Source organism: Oreochromis niloticus, linkage group LG7 (genome assembly GCF_001858045.2).
Source record: "Oreochromis niloticus isolate F11D_XX linkage group LG7, O_niloticus_UMD_NMBU, whole genome shotgun sequence".
In the NCBI taxonomy this organism is placed as follows: domain Eukaryota; kingdom Metazoa; phylum Chordata; class Actinopteri; order Cichliformes; family Cichlidae; genus Oreochromis; species Oreochromis niloticus.
In genome coordinates, this window is record NC_031972.2 from 13,270,628 (window position 1) to 13,293,945 (window position 23,318).

A 23,318-nucleotide genomic window follows, 5' to 3' on the forward strand; every position below is an offset into this window, starting at 1 on the left:
TTCTTAAAACTGGTTTGAAAGTGTACCTGCAGACACCAAAGGTCTGACTTTACTATCAATCTACACATCCATTCAAGTTATTCAAAAATAAATGCATTTGCTGTGTAGATCAATTACAAAGCCAAAGCTTGCCCTCAACATAATATACTCCACAGGGAGGCTACAGTCCTCGAGCCAACAGCCATTAAAATAAGAGACATCATCAACAACAAAATCATCTTTCAGTCACCAAAAAGCAGGTTCTTTGCACGGCCTTCATAATATTTCCATATTTGTTGGTCAATTTAATACAGGACTATGACTCATGAGGAGCCACTGTGACCAATACCATGTGACTCAAAGGAAGGGCAGTTTTTAACCTTGAGGGAAAAAATGAAATATTTCAGTATAAAAGTACCTTCACTGTTCAATGAAGTTCGTGCTGGGTTTATAATTTCAAATTAGAGGCTGTCAGTGGAAACACATAATGCCTGAAGAACATGAATTCACTTCAAGGTCAGACACTCAATGACACCCTGTTACATAACCTCCTCAGAGATGTGAACCATTTCCAACTGAATTTTCAAATGTTATTTCATATTTTCCTACAAACACCACAAACACATTTCTCCTTCATTTTTTTCATTACTGAAGGAGAGAAAATGTTCTGAGGGAGAAATAACACAACTGGATGGAAATGTTGTGAAGTACTTTACTGCAGTAATAGAGGAAACAGCCATACATGTTGGAGCTACAGAGAAAAGTCAGAGTGTCATCCTGTGTGCTGCAGTGAATGCACAGATTGATCAAATTGCAATGGCGTGGTGCAGCGTGAGCAGGCGTCCCTCATGATTATGTTAACACCGCTGCAGACCCACTCAAAGAGGTGCCACTGCAGAGCTCTCAATGTCACAGCGGCAACAGTAAAGAGAAACAGGAAACTTTTATCACAGCTGATGTGGTGGTATAAGCTGTCAATGCTCTGTCCTCTCAAAAGACAAGATTTCATAAACACTGCTAAGGATGATAAAAACAGCCATGTTTATACCTTGTAACAAAATGTATGCTGGGCTTAGAATGCTGCCCAGCAGCAACATACTCCTGTACTGGAATGTGTGTTTTTTTAAGTGTGAGTGATTTTTGCAGCCCAAAAAGTGACAATTACAAAACCCCACTACGACTTGAGAGCAATGCTGTAATAGTTAAATTATAGTACTGGGAGATAGATTTACCAACACTAAACTGTCATTTAGTCTTCACTAACAGGTTCTCACAGCTGCTTGGTTACCATTATACCATTACCGTTACCATGTACTTTAAAGTTCCTACAAAAATCTGCATAAATGACTTATTAACGTATCAAAGCACTGTAGATCTGTAAAACCAATCCACATGGTTATGGGAATGCTTCTGTACTCAACACTTAACGGCTACTGAAGAAGCAGACAGACTGCAGGTGATTAACTGCAGTCCAAATGTTAGTTACTGCTATCTAAACAATGCTGTCAGTCAAGCAAACACTGGAAACTACGCCACACATCCACAGAAATTGTAATATAACTGTACAACTACAATAAACACAACACATCACCACTAAATTAATTCCAACATTTACAGTCCCATTAATCTTCTTTGTGCTCACTTTGCAGATGCCTCCTGAGGTTGCTACAATATCTTCCACCTAATTTTACATTTCTTTAAAGAGGCTCAGTGCTAAATGAAGTAGTGGGACTTGATGGGACATGATTTTCCCAGATGAACTTTGGGCAGACTTAAGAAACTGAAAGAAAAAGTACAGAAAGAACACACAGGAGCCTTCTTCCTTTAAAAAAAATAAACATTTCGAGCACTCAAACTGATATACTTAAAAATAACTAATTTTTATGTGTCTTCTGCAATGCTCAGGTCCTGCTCGGTGGTTAACAAACAACATCTGGCTTATGCCTGATATATTCAAAGTTTATGGGCACAAATTAGATGCCATGTTAAAATAATATGTTGCTTTTATCAAGGTGCATAAAAGGTACAAAGGTCATTGTCGGTAGGTGGCTGGTAAGAAATATGATGACATCATAGTATCAGATGTAGATAAGAACCTTCAGTTGTACCGGTGGGTGTATCGCAGTAAGATTGGTGCACAAAAGGTCAGTCTTTTTAAAGCCATCTGTTATAGTCACAATCTAAGTCAATAATATTCATTTATTTCAATTAAAATCGTGGCAGTTTTGGCTACAGTATTTCTATCTTAATAATGCTGGTGTAGCCACATTAACCAACATTTTGCTACATTGTAGCACCGACTTCATTGCCAGTTGAATTAACCAGACCTGGCAAGACATTGTTATTACAATGTTAACATATTTTCAGTAAAACAGTCAGCTACATAGTTACATTAATATGCTGGCTCACTCACGTGCTTGGATACAATTTTACATTTTAGTGTCACCACAAGTACACCACAGAAAGTCCACAGGCAGCCGTTTTTACCTGAATATAACAGCCATCATAGTTTTGATGTCTATTCATATGTTGTGCTGGTATGGAATGATGTGTCATAAAAGTGGTTTCTGTTTTGGTTTGGTTTTTTTCCTGTTTTTTTCTTCCTCGAGCTAAGTGGCTCCTATCCTGTTGTTTACAATACTTTCAGCACTGTTAGCACATTTAGCAGAGTAGCATCAAAGCTGAGATCACAGATGCAGGGGCAGGCAGCAACCTCACAGGAAGTTGTTCAAAATAGTGCTGCAAATGTTCATTTTTTTCCCCCTTTTGGATATCAAATAAAGCACAGATGTATACGTAATTTATTTAAACTTCAATATTATATGCCTCATAAAACACAGATGTTCCAAATGTGATAGTTTTCTATCACAGCGGAAAACACATTCAATTAAAGCGACCCCTCTATGAAACCGGGGAAATTATTTTAAACATATGGAGGAGAATATGAACCAAAGTCAGATCCGATGTACTGACAATTTTGAATGCCCTTTGGCTAGCTTTCTTCTAAACCTTTTAAAGCCCAGGAAACACCTGCTCTGACAAAAAACAGGAAACAAAGCAGTGTAGCATCATAAGCTGCTTGTAGCTTCTTGTAGTTATGCTGCTACCCCACTGGCACTCAAAAATCCAAGTTTATCTCCCTACATCAGAAGGGAAATCCGATTTTGACTGAAATCCCAGTCATCCTTGTTTACTCTGGTTTCTAGAGCGAATCATGACTGTGGACATGTTCCATTAATCATTGATCATGATGGGGAATGAGTGAATAATATCTAGTACACAGGTTCTTGTAGAGGATCAAATTTAACGACATCTATTTATACCCTCTATGAGCATTCAGCCAAGTGAATGCCACACTGCCGCCCAATCAAGCTTCTTGTTGTTTCACCTTCACGCTGCCCACCCCAGTGTTTGTACCTTCATGACTCCTATTACAGAGCTGACTGCCACTCATTGAGAGATTTAAACAACTGCTCCTGGATTACTTCACAAAAAGACTTCCACAGTTTCCGACGGTATGCAGTTTATCTTCATCACATTTGATGTTAAGCTGAGCTTTAGTAGAGGCCCCTCTGTGGCCACAGTGAGGGGGGGAAATCATGTTGGTATAGTGAAGCTTTAAAGGGGGGGATAAAGAAGCCCTGGGCAAAGATGATAGTGAGAAAGTAGGCCAGTATTTATGCTGTACTGCAGATGTGTGAGATTCCTGGAATGGATCCATAAGTATTTGAAAAGTCTCGGTATTATGCAAACTTGTCCGGATCAGCAAACCATTGTTGGATTACGCACAAGCACTACTACAAATTTCTCTTTTAAACCACTAAAAATACTTTCTGAGGGTGCTCATAAAATGAATTCACAGCAGAGCTCATTTTATTTTTACCTTACTTTTAAGACTCATTTTACAGTAACCTACATTACTCAAACACAGTAGTTTCAATCTGTCAGAAGCAATTTCTTAGAATTCAGCTTGCTTACTTATTCGGGACACAGGAAGAGGCAAAAATAGATAAAGCCCTTTGATTTGCTTCGATTCCAGATAAATCTGAAAAGTCTGATCCTGACCCATGTCAACAAAAAGCCATGTTTAATCTTTTTTACTTCCGCGAGTTTGGCTCCCCTGTCACAACTGTCAGGTGAGCTGACAAAGCGCAATGACACACAAATTGCAACTCTGTGCTGACAAACCCAAATTCAAAGTCAGACATACGACACACACCACTCTATTAATAGTATTTAAATACTTGCTGCTTGGGTAAAAAGCCTAGCTGCTCATTTTTGAAGGCAGCTGTTTCCTTTAAACTACTCCCAGTTGTATCTGCAGCTTTCTTTTTTTAATATATATTTTCACATTTGGTTTATGACATATTTTACTTTGTACCTAATGTCAATTTGGCATAAATTAAATATTACAGAAAACGGCTTACTTTACAGTATCCTCCTTCCCTTTTTTCCTCATTACCAATTCTATAAGTAATGAAAAAAATATATAAATGGAAATCCATTCCAGCTAATCTCAGGTCAAAGATTCACTGGTATATAAAGATCTTAATATCTACATTAAATTAATTATTTAATAATATTTGTGAAAAAATGGGTAACTTGTCATGAACAGTGGGGGGAAAAAAGAAAAAAAAAAAAACAGACAAACACATTTATGAACTAATGCAAGATGTCCAAAAAAAACTGCCAGTCTCTCATGTTAAGCTATTCTGCACTGCAAAATAGGTCAGGACATGGATTAAAAATAAATTTCAGTATATGAGCTTCACCAGTACTGTAGCCATGTCATACTGTATGTGAGGGGGGAAAAAAGGGATCAAGTGGCTTAGCTATAAACCAGTGTCTACACACACCAAATCCCATAAACCAGCAAAACATTTTTAATTCAGTCAGTCTTTAACATGTCAACTAATAAATGACATCAAAGCGTGTCTTCTGGAGCTGGACTTTATAAAATTTGTCAGAATAAAATAGATTTTATTGGCAATGGACACATACTGAAACAAGATCAACAACAAACAATTAAACAATAATCCCCATTGTCACATTCTCGCTGTAAATTAATAGGAATGATCCATGTGGGAAACCTGAGACTACCTCAACAACACATTCAACTGCACAAAGCAAATAACGCACAACAGGCAAGACGGGAACACCCAGCTTCTTATTCATGTTGGCCTCATACACCAGGTCAGGTGACCTACTGTAAACACGGTCCCTGCTGCCACTCAAAGCTCCAGAAACTGCATGTAAATCCGTTTGGTAGAAAATAAAACTTTTTGCTCCGTGAAGACACATATCTGAGCCTGACTACATTATTTGAAGGACCCTGACTAAAAAGCAACACAGGACAAAAAAAAAGTAGCAAGTTTCTTCAATCTCTTTTGGATGTTACCTTTGGGACCGACGCAGGCGAGCTCCGCTGAAGAAATGTGGCATGTTAAAGTTGGACAGAACTGTCCACAAACTAGAATCCGACATTGTGTCCAAATCATGCCAAAGAGGGAGATGTAAAGGAGGCTTCTGAAGACTTGATGAGCAGAACCGATGGCTATCAGAGTTTAAGAGGTGGTGACCTCTGGAGCAGTCTTGACAAGTACTCTCCTTAGGTCCAAACTTCCTCTGCACAGGCACATCTGCAGGCAGCTGCGGCATAAACACACAAGCAGGGAGGACACGTTGTCCTCCTCTGTCCTCAAACAAAAAGTAATCCAGGGAGGATCCTGAACGGCAAACAGTGTGTGATCCAGGTCAGGTGCCGACAGCCTCGACTGTTGCAGGGATATGACATCTAATACCAGCTGACTTTGTGTTTTCCCATCTCACTGCAACTGCGTTCCGTATCCCAAACACTCACCGTGCTCCCTGCGCTCAACATGCTTCATATCATGTAACAGGCATCTACCACTTCACATCCTGTGAAGGGGGGTTGTGAGACAGAGGGGTAATGCATCATCAGCAGATGCTGCTGGGCATTCGCTACGTTCACAAACTGGCACCCCTCCAAAAGTCTGGTGGGTCAGTATTAAGCAGGACCTATTTGAAATTGAAACGCTGTGCTTCTCAATGGATTCTTCTGCTATTGCATAAATTCTTCGCTCCATAGACAGTCTTACCTCATTCATTTATTGGAGCTTCACCTTAACTCCATCACCTTTGATCTATGACTCATTTTTTTTACTCTGTAAAAAGATAAGTAGCTAAACACAATGCATACTGGGAAATCATCAAACTTTACAATGTTAAAAAAAAATATGAATCAAAAACAATGGCAAGCTTTACAAGTCTGACGTTTCAGGCGAGCAAAAAAAACAATATCTCAGAGTTAAACTTGGGAATTCACATGCTCGCTCCGTCAGTTTAGTGATGAATGTAACTTCTGAGTGCTGCGCATATGTGTGAGAGTTCAGGTCAGCTGATCACAGCAGCCTGTAACGTGCAAAGCATGCAGGCAAATTCTCTGAAGTAGCTGTCAGGTCTCCAAACAAAACAATATCTCAAACAAGAGGAACCATTAAAAGCTTCTCCCAAAGTAGTTTTATTCAGTGATAATTCTACACCGGGAAGAGCAGAGTTCAGCCCTGAAAACTCTTTACAGCTCCAGAGCAACGATAAGAGTCCCACAATCACATGCACACTTTACAGTCAGTATACTGAAGATGGCACTTTCACAATCCAACATAAAAACATTTGTGTTTTCTCATCTGAGCTTCAAGTTGTAAAAAAGATAGAAACAGCTGTGAACCTCATGTGAGCACAAGCACACAAAGAAGATTATTAAAATGCAAGTTACTTTTAATCAAAGAGGACATGTTTGTTTTTGCTGATACAACAGAGTTGACACTTGAATAAATGTCTCAAAAATATTGTACATTCAATAAGAGCGTAAGTTATTTGTTTAATTATTTATATATTTGTTTAGTTATTTATTTATTTCAGTTATGTAAAGCATTATTACACCTAGATTTCTAACTATAAAAATCTTTCTACAGCCAGTGAGATTAAGATAGTATATCATTCTTCAACCAGGACAACAAAGCAGTTCAAAGACGGGCTGCAATCCTCACTGAGGAAGTTCCAGGTCAGACCTGAAGACCATCAGGAAGCAATGAGCAATGAGTCTAATAACTTGCCAAGTATGCTGTCTGGAAGGGATTCAAAAGCTAAGGAAGAGAGATGGAATGCAAAACCGACAAAGACTGGCACCTAACCACTGCTACTTTACATGCACAATCTTTGGTGACTGTGTCATCATCAGAAGTCATTTTTGTCCGTGTAAAACCTGAGTTTGTGTGTGTATTCTGTCAGAGTGGCTCAGTCCTTCTCCCTACAGGCCAGCGTGACAACCTTCACTCTAATTATGGCCCTGCTCTGTTTCTGTGTTCCACATTAGAAATGGCAGTTCAGATGGTTCAAAGTCAAACTTGCATAGAGCAGCATGAATAGGGAGGTCACTGCTTGTGCTGACATCACAAGTAGAAAAATCAGGGTTGCTGTGCCTCTTTTTCTAGTAGCTCTTAAAAGAAAGGATCAAAGCTATTAAAGTGAACCTATTGTGCTCATTTCTAGGTCCATATATTTATAACTATCATTTCACTCTTTCTAGAATAGCACTGAATTATTCAGTTTAAAACTGACATGGAAACTATCTTTGTTTATGTTAAAGCGAGTCCTTGGGTAAGCCCGTCAGTTCATCCAATGGCTAAAATTAGTCATTTTAGAATTCTTTTGATTGGCTGCCCCTTGTCAAAGCAACATTTGAACAGCAGGTAAGAGAAGCGCGCACTGTAAGATCACTGTATTTGGCATGTCACCATCTCTGAGAACATGAAAAGCCAAGACTAAGAATAAGCCAGGCTGAAACTGAGGACTTAGAGGAGTCAGAACATTTTGACTCATATGAATTGCCTGTATGTTGACCTCTGTTAATCCAATGGTGACCATATTAGCTGGCGGTAAATTACTCCATAGGGTAACTTTAAACCAAAAAGAAAAACTTTTTCAGAAAATGTTATTAAGTGCAGATGCATGTGGGTTAACAGTTCAACCAGAAATATCTCTGATTTTACTATATTAGACCATATAGTCTAAATCTTCATATCTCTTACAGAGCAAATACTCTGCAGTTTTCAGACCATGGTGTCAATGTCTTTTAAGGCCGGATTCACCATCTTTAGCACTGCGTGAAAAGCCCCAGTGCCCTCAAGGATTTGAAGCCAGTGTTGACGCAGCAGTGTTGCTGACTCAGAGCTCTGGCAAACAACTCTATGTTGTCAGGCAAAGAAGTTGAACATGGCTCAACTATTACTGGGACTAATTTTCAAAGACAGACTTTGCAACTCTTGCCAGATAATATCGCATTTAGACACTGGTGTGCAGCCTTTAAATTTATACATCTCCTATTAAATGTCAGTAAATGAAAGCTTTAATTTCTCCTTAAATCACCTTAAATCACATTTTAATCAGCACTAAGGCTGGTCACCACTGTCCATCTAAATATGAAATGGCAAAAAGTTTAAACAAACAAACCAACAAAAACAGTTGATATATATTGATTGACATATATATATTGATATACATTATGATGGTACAATGTGTTGCTATGTAATGCTCCTGTAAGATCACCACAGGCGTCCTGATTTGGCTTCTTAACTGTGACCATGTCCACTGGCACATGAATAAAATCTGAAAATGTCAATAAATATATATAAAAATAAAACCTTTCTACTTTCTTGTATGGAGCTGACTCACTTAAATGCCTGCTCCACTTGACTCTCTATGAAAGCTGAGCAGGAACAAGAGGAGACCAGAGGTGAAATGGGTGGGTGTTTTCATGCTATTCATTGATACAGAAAATTCTCAGAATTGAGCGTTTTGAATGAGCTGGAGAAAAATCCATTCCAAGTTTCATTCCACCCATTTTTCTTGGCACATGTGCTTTAGATTCAGGCTGAATAAACCTGACAGAAGACCGTGACACTCTGTATATCAGTAAAACATATATGTTTAATGAACTGACTCTAAGACTGTACACTCAAAGTGAGCCCGTGGTGAAAGAATATGCCGATGGCACTAAATTTCACAGACTGTAGGGAATCACTGATAGGACAAAAAGGACACAAAGATCTCATCTAGTGCTTTCATGCCATGTGTGCAGACTGCCTGATCAGCTCACCAGTAATTATACAAACATTACCTCACCAGCAAGATGGCTTCAACCTGAGTCTCTCATTTCAAAGTGAAGCACACATAGTTGGCTCATGAACAATCGCAGTTTTAAAGCATCTGGCTAGGTATAATGTGAAGAACGGAGAGAGGACAGAGTGACACGCATCATTTAAAATCTAATTATAAACTATTTGAGATCTAACCAATAAGCCCTGATGTTGAACCATTACCAGCTTTTACTGTTTTGAATACTCTTCAATCCTAAATGAAACAAGCCTGGGATTCACACAGACTGAGACCATAATTAACTTTGATGTATTGCAAATGCCACAAATCCTACTTAGCACATGAAAGAGAAGCCTAAACCTCAGAACACAGAGGGACAAGATGGGGGAAGGGGTGACATTATCAACATTATATAAGTATCACGTCCTCCCCTTTCAATGTCATTTCAATGGCGGATGATTTTGTTGTCGCGCTTTAGCCATATGACACATGAAGACAAGGTAACATGCACCAACAGGCCTTTCAAAACAAAACATCCATGGTTGAAGAACTCTTGCTTACCTCCAGAAATGAAAAGCGTGCAGTGGGCTGCACGGACTGCAAGGGCTAGTGGGAGTAGGGCTCAAGCTTCTGGGAGTGAGGCTGTAAGTTAAATGGACTCTAGTGAATAGTTGTCTTTTATCACTCTCTCACACACTCATGCACACAAAGACAAAAACCCAACAACTCAGACACATGCCCAGATGAAAACAGCAGCATCATGAAGAGTAAATGATCCCTGTCAGATGAACTTAAGTTGTGTTTGAACAGCAGGTCTCCGAGGCATTTGTCTAGTTCGCCAGTTTTTGTTTGACATTGGGGATGTCTGACCTTGTAGACTATTCAGACTAAAACAAAACATGTCAATCAAGTGCGTTCGCTAAAATGCTCATAAAAGCAGTTACACATTAACCAGTCTTAACTGACTTTAGAGACGGTGAATCTCCTGTTGGTCGGACCATACAGAATGACTTTCACTTTCTCTACTGTAGTCTATGTGGCCTCATGTATCGAGTCATTTTTCAACATAACTGTTTGCTCTGCAGAATACTTGGTCCAGTAAAGGTAAGAATGTTTTACGACAGACTCTTCTGATGACTGGTCCAACCAGAACAATGTTTATGGTTTTTACAGTGACACTCTCCTATTAAGCTTAAAACCACCAATCATTTCACCACAACCATTAAGACTTCATTCATGTTGCCCAAGAACCATGACATGTGAACTGTAGATACTTTGAATCAGTAACACATGTATTAATTATCCAAGTTAGTTAGCTCCCAGATATGTGCCTTTTCCACAATATAGTCTGAATTTATCATTTATTTGTATATTTTTCAAAACAATAGAATTGTCCAAAACAATAATAACCATTTACAACTGGACAATCCCCTTGCTCTTATTTTGAAAGTTCATCACTGCTAACCACTTTGCATCTGATATCCTCATGTTGCTGTTGTTCCTGCATTATCATAATAATGTTGGTACCGGGATCAAAACTGCAACTGACCAATCATGTTGTAATAGCTTTGCAATGTAGGGAAAAAGGAAACAAGTCTACATTACTTAATTTGGCTTGCTAGTGATCTTTTCTTTTTTGTTAGTTTTTTTTAAATAACACTAGTAAAAAATCTTGGCTAATGCTAACGGAATACTAAGACAATGTCATTGGTCAGCTGCAATTTTGATCATGGACCACCATTATTATGATGTTATAGAAACACCATCAACACAGGGATATCAGATCGTGCACTAACCACCCAGCTGCAGTTCAGCAAAATTAAGGCCCTGAGTCTGTCATCCAGCAGTCTCGATGTACTCAAACTCAACTGTCCTGGACTGCAGCTTGCAACAGCAGACCTTGTTTTGGTCTGAAGACCTGCTGCAGGCTCTAACAAGCACCTGCACCAAGCAGAGAATTGGACCTGCTACACCGAAAGAGCAGAACAGCAACTATTTTTTATCAGCTGCAGTCCAAAACAGTAGAGTTGTAATCCATCCATTGAACGAGGAACTTGCTTAATACTCAATATCTGCCTCTCTAGTGTTTGTGACAAATTATATCAGGTATTATTTATTTTTTAAAAGCACTTCCTTTCATGCACTCCTGTCTACCTTCCACCACAACGACAGTTTAAATCTTTGGGAAACACTGGAGAAGAAATTCAGTTTAACACTTTTTGTTGGGATTCGCTGCCAATGTGAAAAATTTGGTATATCACCAACCTTATTCAGAACCACAATTTGGTGTGCCCCGACATCACAAGAGTATCACAGCAAATATAATCAGTGGGCAACGTTTGCTTGGAGATTTTTAAAATATGAGATAACATATTATACAATCATTATCTGCAAAATTCCATTCCAAACATTTTAGAAAAGTCTAGTTTGATGGATGACTAACACCGTAAAAATAAATGCTCAAATGCAGATTTTAAATCCTCAAATGGAGGGAACCATAACAAATGCCTTGTTGACCTAAATAAAAAGTGTATGAAATCAAACCAATGACAAGAGCTGTGATAAAAGCGGAAACTGACATTTAAACCACACAGCCTTCAACACTTCACTGCTTTTCACCTTATGAAGCACATCTAACAAACATCGTCTCAACACTCTTGATAGGTGTTGCTCTGTGTATGCTTTCTACGTGTGCACTGTTTGCTTGTGTCACACCAGCAAATAAAACATATTGTGCAGTTGCGGCACTCCTTTTGCGTGGCACATTACAGTATCTGTCTGTCCATCACATGCCCGTGCATGATAACATAAATCTGCGAACACAAACACAGACACGCGAGCACATGTAAGCTGCTGTTACCTAGCTGTTAAAGATCTGGCTTTAGACTTCCTGCTGCAGATGCTGCTGCTGCTGCTAATGCTAACACAGCAAACAGCATAAAGCAACAGTAAAAGACAGCAACAAATAAGACACAGAGATGGATCAAGCTACACACTTCAGAGGAGCCGTCTCCTGGGTAGGATAACGGAGGAAAATACTCACTCTAGCGTCAGCCCTGGAATTCTCAGCCTCTCCCGCTGGGCTTTCATGGCTGAACTGTGCTCGTTTGCTCTATTGTGGTCATGATATGCATTCACACTGCCTGTCTGCTACCCCCCCCCTGCACTGACAAAGAGCCAAACCCAGCCACCACAGGACGATGAGACGGATTGGTTTTCTCTCCCCCGTATAAAAAGGGAGGGGGTTAAAAAAAAAAAAAAAAAAAGGAAAAAAAGGGGGGTGTAGGGGGGCTACGGCTCTTGTTTTGGTCTTTCCACGTTCCACCTTGAAGCTGTCAAATGAGATCCTCAGTTGCCTGCGGAGGGCATGGAGGCAGGACAATACCCCTTCTCCCCTCCCCTAATACACGCCCCCTGCTCCTTCAAACACATGCACATTTGTGCCCCCCCGCCACCACCACAACCCCTTCACAAGCTGGTGACTTGCTACGGAGCAGAAATTAAACGCAAGTCTTGGATGTGCAGTCACCTTGACAGACGCTAATGTGAGGCTGCTCCGTGCGATGTCAACACAAGCACAGGGATGACGTCATCTTCGGAAGAGAAACAAAATGCATCGATAACTGCCAGTCTGCATCCGTTAATGTACAGGAAGCAGGACTGTAAATCAAACTCGCAGAAATGCAAAGATGGGGTTTTTTTGGTTTGGTTTGGTTTTTAAAGGGAGACATGCAGCGAAATTGAGAAATCATTTAAGTGCTTGTGCATAAGCTAAGGAGCCATAAACTGAAAAAAAAAAAAAAAATACAGTAGGATGACGCACCCAGAGTGTCCTGCAGCAATTTAAAGCACCCTGAAAATTATTATTCATCATCAGCAAAATTATTCGCACTGCCAGACCATCAAGATCCCAAGAAGTTGAAATGAGTCAATGACTCACTGCCAGGAAATTATCTGTGAATGAGTTGCTGAGTTACAAAAGATTGAGGTTATTAGGTATAATTTGACATCACTCTGTAAAAGAAACACACTTCCAAAAAAAGTGTTTGCAATGAGTCAGCTACAGGAACTGCAAAAGATACCTGCTGTAGGATGATGCTTCTGTGCAACCTGGATTTGGCTGGAGAAATATAGAGGGCAAAGGAGACCTCACTCATTCAGTCAGTATACTAATGAATTCTTTATTACTACGAACATGTCTGAGGAGCAAAGAGCCACTGCAGATGATACCAAACATTGCATTAACTGCAGACATAGCAAGCAGGAAGTGCCACATAAGGAGATGTAGAGCTGTATCTAGAGTATAAAAGGTCAAATGTACGGCTATTGAAAATGTCAAATATTTATTTTTTATTTATTTTATTTTTTTCCGGATGTGCAGAGGCAAGACATTAGCCAGGCTTAAATTAAAATTAAAATTCACTTTTTTCACAATACTTTGTGCACAGGGGTAAAATTTTAATTCACTGCTATTGTAAAGGACAGTGTGGCCAAAGAATTTGTACTGTTACATGAATTATCACATTGGCTTTCTTTGCCGGCTTTTAAACTGTAACTTCTTACAACAGCTATAAAACACTTTCAGATGTGGTGGGCAACATGTTCTACATGCAAAATCCAATAGATTTATACTACCTAAATTCAAACTAGAAGTTACAGTCCATGGTCCTCTGCTAGAAAAGAGTGGAGTGTCCACTCCGGGTCAGGGACGATTTCAAGGAGTTCAAGTATCTCGGGGTCTTGTTCATGAGTGATGGGAGAAGGGAGCGGGAGATCAACAGACGGATTGGTGCTGCGGCTGCAGTGATGCGGATGCTGTACCGGTCCATCATGGTGAAGTGTAAAAGCGAAGCTCTAAATTTACCGGTCAATCTACGCCCCTACCCTCACCTATGATCACGAGCTCTGACTAGTGACCGAAAGAACGAGATTGCGGAAGGGGTGAGGAGTTCAGCCATCTGGGAGGGGCTCAGAGTAGAGCTGCTGCTCCTCCACATAGAAAGAAGCCAGTTGAACTGGTCTGAGCATCTGACAAGGATGCCTCCTGGGTGAGGAACACCTCACCCAAGAGGCCCTGGGGCAGACCCAGGACACGCTGGAGAGATTATATCTCTTGGCTGGCCTGGGAACGCCTTGGTGTTCCCCCAGATAAGCTGGAGGAGGTGGCTGGGGAGAGCGACCCAGCCCTGGATAAGCAGAAGAAGATGGAGGGATGGATAGAAGTTACAGTATGTTTAAACAAGCACACCAGGTACAACTGGAATGCAATTACAGAGATTAAGTAGAACGATATAGACAGTCCAGTCTAAGCTAAGGCTAAGCTGAGATTTTACTGCATTCTTCTAGTTTTTTTCAGTGATAGCTGAAATATCTTGCTTTTGGTAAAGGAAGGTGACTCAGTAAGTTGTTGTTTGTTTGTTTTTTAATTAATGTAATGCATGACTGTTACTGTACCAAGGACAAGGAAAACAAACTCCCTCACAGTGTAGAGAGAAGCTTCAACTGTTCAGCTAGAAATCATTTGAAAGTTAGTTCTACCTTTATGCAAATGTAGACCTCAAAGTAGAACATCTAACCATCTATGCATACTTTCCTCTTACCTTTCTCTCAGTATGAATAGAAATATGTAAACCTTATTTAAAAAAGACCTGAATTCAACAGCTTTCTTAAAGTTGCTCAGTGCTAGAAATTGATTCCTGGGACTGTCATCTAAATGAGGTCACATTCAAAAAAAAAAGACTTTTTAGAGAAGAAGCAAAGGTTAGGTAATGATATAAACAATAACAAAGAATTTCCTTGAGAAACCAAGTGAACAGTTTCTGTACATTTTGGAGGACAAATTATATTATATGGTTTGGGACTACATTGATTAAACCAATCTTTGATTTACCTTTAAAAGCTGACATGTGGAGATATTTTTCTTCTTACGTTTCTTCAAGATTAACATCTTTTTGCAATAACCTTTGAGCTAAAACCTGGTTTTTCAAACGATTTCCTGTTTGCTTGTTCAGCTTCCCTTGGGTACTTATTATCCAATTATGTTCTGCCTTTACTGCAACAATGCTGAGTAAGAACTGAAGCACAGCATCTGGGTGCTCTCATCAAATCTGCAGTGTAACAAGCTCCAGCTAAAAGTATTGTTGAGTTTCCACACTGTAAAACTGACCTCTGTGGTCACTGTGCGTTAAAGAAAGTTAAAAGCGTGTATAAGTAAAAGAATAACATAACTCTTGCTCAAATTTTCTACCAAAATAACATTTTATATTTTGTTGATACAATACAGACTGAATGATAGTAGGCTAATATAAGGGTAATATAAGGCTAAAGTAAGCTAACATAACTAATAGGGATAACATTAGTTACATTAACTTAAGCGTTTAGAAGGTTACCCACCGCAAAGGCTTTAGCATATGGCCTTCACCGCTGCCTCAAACAAAATGTACCATGTATGTAAGGATAACATAAGAAGAAAAATGCTTGGATGTTGAACTAGAACTCAGTAACCTTGAATTTCTTAAACAGATCTTTTAGGTACTTTGCTAAATTGGAGGCATTTCCATCCTTGTTGTGAAAAGCACAGTGGCATTGTTTGAATATTAACTTTTGCAAATCAGTTTTCTCTACTAAAACACAAAGTAATTCCACACCCAATGTATCCAAGTTATCACAGCAGCTGCACTATTTGTCACAAATAGTTTTTAATGTGCTTGTATGCATCTTTCTTCTGTACACATAGACTCGAAGACTAGAACAAACTAATAGTTATATGCTATGCCATTCATTTTCAATAGAACTGCAGCCTTGGCACATACATTACCTATAGTAGTAAAAAACAAATACTTTTAAGTTTTCAGAATTTTGCAAGTACTGGTTCTGGTGACTAACTTAATTGATATCTACTGTTACAGCAGCCACTGTGAAATATTTCAACTCAGTACTTGAATACAAAGTAACTTTTTAAAGTTAACGTTTTAAGCACAGGCTGTTTTCCGTATGCTGCGTGTTGAACTGTTCGGTGTGTAGACAGATACCACTAGATGGCACTAGTGTTTGGTTAAATCATTAAAAACCCTGCTTAACCTAAATCTTTCTTTAGTAAAAAGCACAAATGTGTTAGGCCTATGTTATGTAATTCAGAATTGTCACTAGAAAATACTGTGCAAATAAAAATGAATCTAAGAAACATAAAAACTTTGAAAATTTGCTATTTTTTAAGTTAAGGGATTTAACTACACCCAATTTTCCAGATACGCTGCCTTCCTTTGCTTTCTGGAAGTAAATATATTTCTGTTTTGGACCGTTGGCCTATACAAACAAGCAATGTCAAAGGAACTCATTTATAGTTTTAAGAAATAATTACTGATCTTTTTTAATGGTCTATAACATTTTGTTGACTAGCTAATTAAAATTTAGCAATAGCTGTAAGCTAAGACTCAAACATCTCAGTAAACACTAGCAACTGACTTAATGAAGCATGGTTGAGCATCTGTTAAACTAAATGTAATAGAATCTACAGTCAACAGAGGCATTTAATATCCTGTTGCATGGCAAAGCAGCTGATGATGCTACACAGAATGACAGGTTTAGTACACTTGAGGTCAAACTGCAAAAGGCTATGATTTAGGCAGGTGATGAGAAACAGGATCTAAAGCCATGGTCAAGAAATCCTGTGATCCATGTTGATCTACATACAAATAATTGATTTTCAATTAGTCTTGGAACCCAGCAAAAGACTTCCAACTATTAAGGTCAGTCTATAAATAGGTTAAACTGATATCTCTACTAGAATGACTCATACTGGAAACAAGTGTAGATATGACTGTCTGAAGAAGTGTAATCCATCACTTCTGCTGCCATGGAAAAAAAAAAGTAAACACAAATGCCCTCAGTAATGAAAAGAAAATGTGGATAATGCTAATTAAAAGGCATCACCCAGCATGTTAATGACATCAAATGTTCAGTAGATGGCTCTGTGTCACAAAAAAACCTCAGAGACTTCAGAGATTTAATCAACACTGAGCCAGCACTAAGGAACCACTTTGAATTCAGTGCACTTTTCCTTGCACTGATTAGAAGATGTAGCTAGAGCATCTGGCTGTCTTTTTAAACCTTTTTTTCGCCCCCAGCATATTCTTTAATCGGCTCGTACATGTCATATCAACATGTGACCCAACCACACATAATAAGCACCAACAGTGAGGATATAGCTGTAATACTAATGAGAATTGATATTCTCTTCTTGTTTTAAAAGATGACAAATTAGTACAACCATGTTTTGGCTTAGTAAATAAAAGTAAGCTTGGATACATCTGAAGCCACCATATCAAGTTTGTCATATCCAAACAGCATTACTATGGTTACCAAGGTCACTAGAGGTTCTAGCTCTCTAAATATACACCAGTGCAGTTGGTGATCTCACAGCAGCATGTTAGTAATGGGTCACCTCCATTACAGTACCTGCCCTCTCTGGTGAGGTGGCAGCGAGAGCAGCAAGGTGTCATGATAACTCTCTCACCACCAGCAAATAAATCAAACTAAAGCAGATCGATGTCGAGGAAGTCTTTTATGGCTTCACATGGCTTAAAGCTGCATCTCATCTGCCCATGGAGCACCTTCAATAAGCTTGTGAACACAAATATGAACAGCCAGCCTGAGGAGGATAGTCTGATTCAGTGCAGATGTCTGTTCTTTTCTGATGACAACACAGACCATTATAGAAATAGAGGTCAATTATTTCACCATGCAAATTGATATTCCCTCTATTTTCCAAAATGACAGTGTGGGGCGAAAAAGGCAAGTACTCCATTCCAACAAAACAAATCAAGAGCTGTCATATATTCGCTGACATGTCAAGATGATTACATGTATAATATAGAGCTAACAAGATCCATTCTTCTCCAGCTATAAAAGGATTTTTTTAAGGAAAATTGACTTGTTTTTCCACTTACATCATCTTAAGAGAGAGAGACTCTAGAGAGTATATGACCAAGCACCTTCAATATGTAAAACCTCTTTAAGGTGAGAACTCATATAGGTATTAGCTAAATAGGTTACATAAGAGCTATTTTAGGCAAACAACACAAAATACAATGAGCCCAAATGGGGCTAATACTTTATTAACTAGCACACAACAGCTGGGAAAGAAAATAATCTGCATAGTAAAACTGAACTCACACCTTTGTCCAGCAGTTTTTTACATGTTGAGAATCAGACATTCCCAGGTATTTCAGAGTTTTATCCTCGAGTTACAAAGCACTCATAACACCACTTTGCTATTTCATGTACTGTAGTATTATTGTAGTATGGGTAGAGAGTTGGGGAAAGTCCATAATAATATTAAAGTACATTTTTAGATGAAAGATAACATGGCTGGACAGGACAGGCTGAAAACCTTCCAAATACCATGAATACTGTTTAGCTTTATGTTCAGTGTACACGTATACAGTGGCATCTTTACAACTTTATTTAAACTTTCATGTAAATATTTCCTTTCATTTGAACAAATCTAACGAATAGACAGCTTCTAAGAGTTTCATGTTGCTCATAAGAATGGACAAGCACGCCTTACTATTTTTATGGATACAGTGGGCATCAATAAAAGAGGTAGTTACTTTATATCTCTTTAACATTTAAGATGGTACTTACAAACTGCCTCTTCTGGGAAGACTCAGCTCCTTCTGTAAATGAAAACAAGAGAGTTATAAGCACCAAAATTAGCACCACAATGTACTTTAACTCATCTTTTACCGAGAAAGAACAAAGAAGAAAGTCAGCATTATTAAAAGGTTACTTTGGCTCATTTATGAAGAACTACCAATTACTTGTAGAAGATATGTTGTCATATATGTGCATATTTATATCCTGAAAATGACAAATGCAAAGCAAAACTTGAAAAACAGCATTAATTTACAAGCACCATATTCAACATTATATTTATGTTTAAAAATAAATGAAAGGAGGTAATGATTAAGGTAGCAACTGAAGTTCTATCATAAACTTTAATCTGTTCTGCTTTTCAGCTGCTCCAGCAGGTTAACACCTTCAAAAACACCCAACATATGGACGGAGAACACAGAGCAGGTGTGAAGCTGTTATATCCATTCCCAGAGAACTGGAATAATCTGCATCTGGAGTTCAAACTGTTCACTTTAATCACGTAACAGCTGTAATAAAATTAATGACTCAAATGATTTAAATTGATTTTGCCTTACTTGCAGATTGTTTACATTTAGTGTAGATTAAGGAAACATGATAACTCCGTCAAACACATCAAACACAAGCATAAAAATACATTTCACAGCCTCCTCATGCTGTGAATGCAACTTGATGTCTGCCTAACTTCTTCTACACGTGTTGGTTTTTAATACTTTATATGTATAAAAAACAAAAGGAGAAAAAAAAGTGACTGAAAATCAGTTGTAGAGGGCAAAATTACACAGAGGTCACTGTGTGTACTGAAACAGCCCAGCAAACAACAATGCCCTCACTGATTTCTGGAGGGTTTATGTTTTCTCACAAGATTGTTGCATGAAAAAAAGAAACTGCATGCAAACATTTGCAGAGATGCAAATTTCTTGCAGGCAAACAACTTACTTATGATGGTGTTTTTTGTTTGTTTATTTGTATATTTATTTATTTTTTAAATCCATAGCTGTGTCCAGTCTCCCAAACACAGAAATCAAATTGTATTGTGACATCGCCAAAGAGATGGCACAAACTTACTGAAGAGGCATTAAATACATACAAGATTTCCCACATTTCAGGATTGAAAGCCCTGCTGGCTTTCTTCCTAAAGGTAAATACAATGGTTTAGCTGAAGGACTGGATACAAATCTACATCACATTCAGAGTAAAGTGAACTCTGTACTGCTGGCAACCTTTGGGTGCTGGCGAAAATTGTGTATTGCCCAACCAGTTTGTGAGTAGTTGCTGAATGCTGCTGGGAGTCACAAGGTGACAAAGATGGTGTTACACCAAAAATCTTTCTGATTGCTGGTTGCTAGAAGGTTGCTGCAGTCGTCTGGAGTTTGCATGAAAGACGCTTGTTTGCAAACACTTGGCATTTATTCTCTGTGGAGGGATGAAACCTGAAAAAGTGAACGGACAAGTCGGCATCTGCCAGGCAAACTATGGCCAACCATGGAAATTTGCTACCAACCAAACCAGTCACAAGTTTTAAGTGTATATAGCATTCCTCTTTGCAACCAATTTTACACTAGAGACTGCTAGCAACATTCAACAACCAGTCACTGAAGGCACAATTTTCCTAAGTAACTGGTGGTCACGGGACTGTCGCTGACCTGTCTGTAAGCCTGTCTGACTGGAGCCTAATTTGATTGCTTTGAGGAGCTAAGCTATGTGTATTCAAACGTTCTAACAGGGCCCCAAATAAGACATCTGGATTACTTACAGTGTAAAATCTAACATTTCTTTAATGTTCCAGATGCCATATTTAGTAACTTTGGCACGTGTGTTATGATGTTGCAGTGAGGTGATTTTTTATTTTTCCCCACAGAAGCATACCTGATGAAGTGAACACCACTGTCAAAGTTTGTTTGGTTATTTGTCTTGGATTGACTGACGTCCATTTCAATTATTTTAGAAGTATTATGACCGTGCCTCTGGGAATGTGTTGAACTTGTCCACAACTGAAGTTATATATACATATTTGTCCGTATCTAAGAGTACAATTAGTCCCAGGATTTTAACAATTCCACAAACTGCTGCCACTTTCCTCATTTCTTTAGTGACAAGATGATGTGCATTTCTTCTGGAGCATAACTGATGGACAAAGCCAAGCTGTCAGTCTTGAGCTTTGAAGGAAGCATTTTTAATAAGATGTAGTGTTGCACTTGGAAATTTCCATATTTGGAGTACTAAGGCAGCTTCACTGGAGTGAATGGTCCCTAAAATTGGGTGCTTTTTTTAAATTAGAAAGTAAGACCTATAATGTTATAATATTTTAGTTCTAGAGCAGTCAAGGAAAATGAAACCTTACTAAACTACATTTTTCGGCAACAAAATGTTTGCATTTTTTATGTGGAGCTGCAAATCACCTGAATCCACGGCAACTGCTGACACCATGGGCAGAGAAAAAAAAAACTGCAACTGAAACATTAAAAAAAGAATATCAGGCTTGCTGCCCTCTTGCTTTGTTGACAAGTCACACCTAAACACCACCTTCAGTGCATTATAACCTGTAACACAATCAGCTCCTACAAATATTCAGCTACTTTAGAGAAATTAAATTGCATGTTTCAGGAAAATGCTCCAAAGAATTTCTTTCTCTAAAAGCTGCCAGGAACAAATAAGTAAAATACAGCAAGCTACAAATGAAGCCACTGCTGCTGCTATACCATCTGTTGTATGAGTACCACATGAACAGCCATGCAAGTCAAGGACCAACATGAGACAATGACAGACAATCCCAGTGTACAGATCATTATATCCCCCGTAGAATTAATAGGACAGTTTGTTTATACACTCCTGCAAAGAACTCAGGTGTTTTATTGCCCTCAGAATAATTCTGTGTGTGGTTTCAGCTCTGATTGAACTGCACTGAAAGATTTGTGGCAATGTTTAAAATAAGATAAATAACCAGGTTTGGCTACATTTTGTTTTGGGGCTACAAATCCCAAAGATAGGATAATAAAATGTTTTATTGTCTAATAACAACAGCCTGATAAGAGCAGGGCCTTTGTCTCAAACAGCATAGGACATTGAGTTGATATGTATCGGCTGCTACAGTCAGCAGAAAAGATGCTAAGCCCCACTCTCCCTTTGCTATCAATTAGGGCTTAATGTCTGGTTTCCCCCGGTGCCTACTGAAGACCAAGGGCAGAGTGTTTCCTTGAGAGACATGACCGAAGCTAACACAACACTAATTACCAGGCAGTGAATGACTTACAGTGATGGAAAAGCCACCAATCATAGAACACCAAATCAATGTGTGAAGTCTGTAACATAAATGTATTCATATTCATGCCTCAGGAACATATTTACATAAGTAAAATAAATGTCTCATTTCTTCATGCTTTTGACACCTTTCTGAGTAAGCAAAGCTTGCGCAGTAAAGGGCTCCATTACTAGCAATAAACAACTGAATAGTGAGACGAGTTCTACCTCAAACCAGTGTTGGGCTTTTGTCAAAATCACATTTTCTTGTATAAAAAAAGCAGCGCTGATCTAACACGAACTGAGAAATGACATCAATGCTCTTATTCCACAAAACAGCATCTTTAAAAAGCTTATGAAACTCTGAGCTTGCAGAAATATAGAAAGTTACAACTCTTAACATTTAATGAAATCACATCCGACTTTTCAGAATGTTTTTGTTTTACATTTTCGAGCAATACGATTGTCTCAGTGCGTTAGAGAGACTGTATCAGTTAAGAGTCATATTTAATGAAATAGCTCTTTAATAAAGTATTGCAAAGGCTTTCAATAGCTTGAGATCTGAAAGCACTGAATATGTGTAGAACACACTGGAAGGAGGATGATGTATAGACATGCATGGTTTATAATGGCAATGGACCACTGGTGCTAACTGATATGACATAACACTGAAGAAATAGCTGAATAATGAAGTGAACAGAGCTCTACTTAATGCCAGATTCAAGCAAATGCAGAAAACACATCTTCATGGAACATATAAGCAGCCAATCCAGGAATTTCTGAATATAAACTCAGAAAAATCGACATCTCAAAGTGACAGATGGACAAAACCAAAGACAATCTTAGTTATTTGTCATAAATTCCACTAGTATTGTTAATTCATAACATGGCAAAGCTCAGTACCTCTACTCATACTCAAGTTTCCTTGAATAGACTTAAATCGCTGCAAAACAAACCAGAATGTATGAGAAATGCTTTCGTCCTTTTTGTTATTTGGTGCCACTGGTGAGTCGGTTTTTATAGATTGTTACTAGAGCAGGGCGATATGACCAAAAATATTTACCACGATATACATTTGATAATTTGCAATAACGATATAACTGACGATACAATTGACACTAGACAAAATACTTTACAACTCCACAACTTTATTAGTGCAAAAAAAGGGAAACATCAATGTATTGTCACTTAAACAAGCAGCTGTGTTTTATGTGCATTAAAGCTATATAAAAATTTAACAGTGCAAATGCAAATTCCTTGCTGACAGT

At 38.5% G+C, this 23,318-nt stretch overlaps 1 protein-coding gene across 1 annotated transcript in view; it reads right to left on the minus strand.

The window, feature by feature from the left end:
• Positions 1-23,318, minus strand: part of mast4 (microtubule associated serine/threonine kinase family member 4) — a 103,983-nt gene that overhangs the window by 32,109 nt on the left and 48,556 nt on the right. The window contains 2 exon segments of the mRNA XM_025908613.1: positions 9,718-9,798; positions 18,802-18,833. Coding sequence (XP_025764398.1) covers positions 9,718-9,798; positions 18,802-18,833 — 113 coding nt within the window.